This window comes from Cyprinodon tularosa, unplaced genomic scaffold (genome assembly GCF_016077235.1).
Source record: "Cyprinodon tularosa strain WSP-4 unplaced genomic scaffold, ASM1607723v1 ctg433, whole genome shotgun sequence".
Taxonomy (NCBI): Eukaryota; Metazoa; Chordata; class Actinopteri; order Cyprinodontiformes; family Cyprinodontidae; genus Cyprinodon; species Cyprinodon tularosa.
In genome coordinates, this window is record NW_024039156.1 from 1,042,937 (window position 1) to 1,048,259 (window position 5,323).

The window sequence follows — 5,323 nt, forward strand, 5'->3', positions numbered from 1 at the left end:
AGTCTAAGCCTATAGCAGCATAACTATAGAGATAGCTCAGGATAACCTGAGCCACCCTAACTATAAGCTTTATCAAAAAGGAAAGTTTTAAGTCTAGCCTTAAAAGTAGACAGAGTGTCTGCCTCACTGACTAAAACTGGTAGTTGGTTCCACAGGAGAGGAGCCTGATAACTAAAAGATCTGCCTCCCATTCTACTTTTAGAAATTCTAGGAACCACTAGTAAACCTGCAGATTGAGAGCGAAGTGCTCTGTTAGGAACATAATAGTACCCAAAGCAAGACTGGTTGCAAGAGGCTTTGAAGAAATTAACATTCAAGAACTTCCTAAGGATTCACCCACTTGTTCCTCTGAATCTCTAAAGATGGTTATAGCTGTTATATGCCAAAATAAATGGAAGCTGAACTCTATGGACATCAAAGCAGCCTTTTTGCAAGGTAAAGATTTAACACGGGATGTGTATCTCCGTCCGCCTCAAGAGGCAGAGAGCGAAGGAATCGTATGGAAATTAAATAAATGTGTCTATGGCTTGGCAGATGCTTCCTTGTTCTGGTACAACAAGGTGAAAGAAACCATGCAGAAGCTGGGAGGAACTGTGTCAAAAGTTGATCCAGCTGTCTTCTACTGGCAAGATGATTTCTGTAAGGTGACAGGAGTTCTTGCATGCCATGTAGATGACTTTGTATGGGGTGGTTCAGACATGTTTTCTTCAGCTATTATCCCCCAACTGAAAACTGCTTTTCAAGTTGGAAGAGAAGAACATAACAGCTTCAACTACATTGGAATGGAGGTTCATTCTCTGCAGAATGAAATCAGAGTACAACAGCGTGCATACATTAAAAACCTACAGCCCATTCCTATGGATCCCATCAGAGCACCACAGCGGGAGGCTCCATTAACAGACACAGAAATGGACATGTTAAAATCCAAGATTGGACAGATTCTGTGGGTAGCAAGACAGAGCAGACCTGACATCATGTGTGACATATCTATCTTGGCGTCAAACACAAAACATGGTACAATTCAAACATTACCCTCTGCAAACAAACTGATCAGAAAACTTAAATCTGAGGAAGTTACCCTTAGATTCCAATGCTTGGGAGACAGCAAATACCACAAGCTAGTGGTGTTCAGCGATTCCTCAATGGGAAATCTCTCAGATGGAGGGACACAAGGAGGACATTTTGTCATGCTGATGGGAGAAGATGGAAAATTTTCACCCATATGCTGGCAATCCAGACGGATTAGGAGAGTGGTACGTAGCACGTTAGCTGGAGAGACTTTGGCACTAGCAGATGGAATTGATAGTGCTGTCTTTCTTGCTACACTCTATTCAGAGCTCATGGTTCGTGATGGCACGCGCAACATCTTACCCATTACCTGTGTAACGGACAACCATTCCCTCCTTGATGCTGTCAAATCCACAAAATGTGTAACTGAAAAGAGACTCCGGCTTGAGATCAGCAGCATCAAAGAACTTATGGGTTCTGGGACAATCCAGGAAATCATATGGACACCTACCAAAGACCAACTTGCCAACTGCCTAACAAAAGTGGGGGCGTCTGCCCTTGGACTGCTGAGAGCCCTAAGTGAAGGGAAATGGCAACTTAAAGATTAAAACAAACAAAAAGACTATTGTTCCTTACATAAGTTAAGTTCAAGTAAATGGAGTCAAAATAAGTAAAGTTAGAATGCTAAAATTTCTTTAGCCTGTTATGTGTTCTTTAAAGAAAGAGGGGAGATTGTTAAGTTGTAAGTAGCAGACTGTGCATGTATGAGATGTAAGGAATGGGAGGCGGGGCTAGATCTGTGTTTCCTTCTTCATGGAGTTGAGTGATGAGCGCAGGAGCGCATGTTGTAAACTGTTAATGGCGACCATTAAAGTGTGGATATTAACGTCAGCAGTGTGATTATTGAGCCAACACAGTTACCCAATCGCCTGGCTGCTCAGGCACTTTTGGAGAACAGCTACGTGGGGGGCCTACTTTAACTCCTGGATGTTCAACAGCCTGAAGCCTGGATTCTAACTCTGACACTAGGGATGGGCGATATGTTATCGTGTGCGATATATCGTCAAAGAAATTCCTCATGGTAACAATTTGTCATCTCGCAATAAAAACGATAAACTCCCGCCGGTGACGTGTACTGGGCGTGACACACCTGCAGTCCAACCCACGTGCGATCCATGCGCAAACAACAAACATGGCGGAAGGTGGAGGAGAAGTGCCGCAAGACCTGGTTCCTAAAAGAGGCTCCAGCTCCGTTATCTGGAACTGGTTTGGATTCAAAAAGTCTGATACGGAGCAGAAAGTCGTATTATGCAAAGTTTGCAGACAACCTGTGACGACAAAGGACAGCAACACTACAAATTTATTTCACCACCTAAAACACAAACACAAACCGGAATATGAAGCTAGTCAGAAGATGCGCTGCGATGCAGCAGAAGCCTCGACGAAAACCTCTTTTAAGAAACCAACTTCAACTCAAACAAAACTTGCCGACGCGTTTTCTCATTCCACACCGTATGATAGCCAAAGCAAGCGATGGAAAGAGTTAACAGAGGCCGTTGCGTTTTGCCTGGCTAAAGATATGTTGCCGCTTCAATCTGTGGAGAAGGAGGGTTTCAGGCGTATGGTCCACAAAATGGACACTCGATATAAGATGCCTTCACGGAAATATTTTTCCAAGACAGCCTTGCCTAAGATGTATGACGAGTGCCGTGATGGGCTACAAGCGAAGCTATCAACAGTGACGTTTTTTGCTTCAACCACAGACATGTGGAGCAGCCGAGCGACTGAGCCATACATCAGTCTTACGGTGCACTACATAACGGATGACTGGAGTTTAAATAGCAACTGCCTACAGACGAGTTTTTTCCCGGAGGACCACACGGGTGAAAATATTGCGAGTGGTTTGAAACAATTTTTACAAGAATGGAAACTTGACGAGGCCAAACAGGTGTGCGTGACCACGGACAGTGGGGCCAACGTTGTCAAGGCAGTCGCGTTGAACAAGTGGACAAGGCTGTCCTGCTTCGGACATAATCTGCACATTGCTGTTGGTGAGTAAATGTCGTAATGTCTCCTTTCTTCTTATTTCTGAGTGTTTTAATTTGTGTGCTTGCATTATTTTTATTCAACAGTACTACTTGCAATTAATTGCGTTTAAGGTCACAGCTTATGTTTTCTATCGATTCTTTTTTTTTTTTCATTCTTCCTGCGCACTCCAAAGTTCTAATCTAGTCTTGGCATCTACCGTTGCTACACAACAGCAAGATGAGAGGTTTAACAAAGCCTCTGTTAAGAGCATTTTTGCTGAAGCTAAAAGTTTCTTTTAACCTGTGTCCTCATGAGCAGAATTTCATTGCACTGGGACGCTGGTACATATGGAGGACCAACTCTGCCATATTTAAAAATAAATACAGAAATAAATGCTCAATAAATATATAAGCATACAATTAATTGCCAACAAAAACACAATCAACAAATAAATATAAGTAGAAATTAAATTATACAGTGAGACATAACTGTATATAACTCTTTTAATTAGCTTCTTTATTTATTTGCCTTTGTAATATTTACCTTATTTATTTTTTTGTCCTTTTTTTTTTTTTTTACATTTCTGCCTGCCCTTTTTACATTTCTTTTTACAATCGTGATGTGTAATATTACCATGTTTAACAACATATCGCCCAATCAGACATTAGGAAATCAATCTACTGACAGACATGATTAATATCTCACCATTCTGGAAGCATGTATGAATTATCATTCATTGTTTTGGTTTTTGTGTGTGTGTTTTCCCCCAGAGAGAAGCATGAGGGACAGCAGGATTGACAGAGCTGTGGGAGTCAGCAAGAAGATAGTCAGCTTGTTTTCACATAGCTGGAAAAGGCAACGTGCTCTTAAAGCTGCACAAGAGGAGCTTGGACTTCCTCAACATAAACTGGTGACCGAATCTCCAACACGATGGGGCTCCAGGCAGAGGATGATTCAGCGGCTTCTTGAACAAGAAAAGGCCATCACACAAGTCCTGGCTGCTGAATGGTCAACCAGGCATCTGGTGCTGAAGTGGCAAGATGTTGACGTTCTTGATGCTGTCAGCAAGGCATTAGGACCTCTGCTTGATTTCACAGATGCCCTCTCCTCAGAGAGTTATGTGACAGTGTCATGCCTGAAGCCTATTCTTCACCTTTTCAGTAGCAAGCTTCTACAGGAGAAGGATGAAGATTCTGATCTCACCAAAACCATCAAAAAGTCAGTACTGGACTATCTGACAACAAAATACAGTGACCCAGATGTTGTGGAGCTGATCAACATGGCATCATTTCTGGATCCACGCTTTCGTACACAGCACCTAAGTCAGGAAGAGATCCAGGTCATCAAAGCCAAAGTGGTCACAGAGGGGGAACCTGTGTCTGCCACGCCAAGTGGCCCTGCTGAAACATGCCAGGGTCAAGAAACTGAGGACAAACAACAGAGGAAGAAACAGAGGAAGAGTCTGGGAAGCTTTCTGAAAAAAGCAGCTGCTGCTGAAGTCTCCACCAGTGTCCCTTACAGTGACAGAGTTGAGGCCGAACTAAGCAGTTATTTATTTGGACAACTGGCAGACAGTGAGAGTGATCCACTTGCATGGTGGAAAGTGCATGAGGTGAATTTCCCTCTGATGAGTCAGTTAGCAAAGAAGTACCTGTGCATCCCTGCAACAAGTACAGCCTCAGAAAGGGTCTTCAGTGCTGGAGGTAATGTGGTAACTTGCCAGCGATCTCTTCTGAAACCAGCCACAGTTGATATGCTGGTCTTTCTAACCAAAAATCTAAAGGTGTAAGGCACATACAGATGCTCCCGTCAGCCTTATTTATACACTGTTGCACAGAGAGGTATTTCAGTTTTTATATTCTTTTTAAGTTTATTTAAATTATTTATTTTTATTTCATTGTTTAGCATGCTGACGATGCTGCTAGTCTTATTTTTAAATTTTTGCACAAAGTATTTCAAGTTTTACATGTTTGTTGGAATTTATTGACCTTTTTTCTATTTTAGTATTTAGATTTTTCAGTGTTTTCCCTTTATTTATCCTGCCATTTGCACATTTTTTAGTTTTAATTTTCAGTGAAATACTTTTAAGTTCTGTTTCTCAATTTATCAGGTTGTATTTACAGTTGCACTACTTTGAAACTTTTACAAGCCAAGTTGTATTTGCTGTGTAGCATTTAAATAAATGTGAAATTTGTTCTCATATTTCAGGCTTGTTTGATTGGTTTGATATATTAGGCTGATATTGTGTTTTTGTTTTGTTTTTTATCGTCACTTATCGTTATCGTGG

General features: G+C 41.6%; 1 protein-coding gene across 1 annotated transcript; it reads left to right on the forward strand.

The window, feature by feature from the left end:
• The first annotated feature begins 2,200 nt into the window (after window positions 1-2,200).
• Window positions 2,201-4,825, forward strand: LOC119792879 (E3 SUMO-protein ligase ZBED1-like). The gene is made up of 2 exons (XM_038299714.1): window positions 2,201-3,059; window positions 3,807-4,825. The coding sequence occupies exons 1-2, from the start codon at window positions 2,201-2,203 to the stop codon at window positions 4,823-4,825; spliced, it is 1,878 nt and encodes a 625-aa protein (XP_038155642.1).
• Window positions 4,826-5,323: the final 498 nt, after the last annotated feature.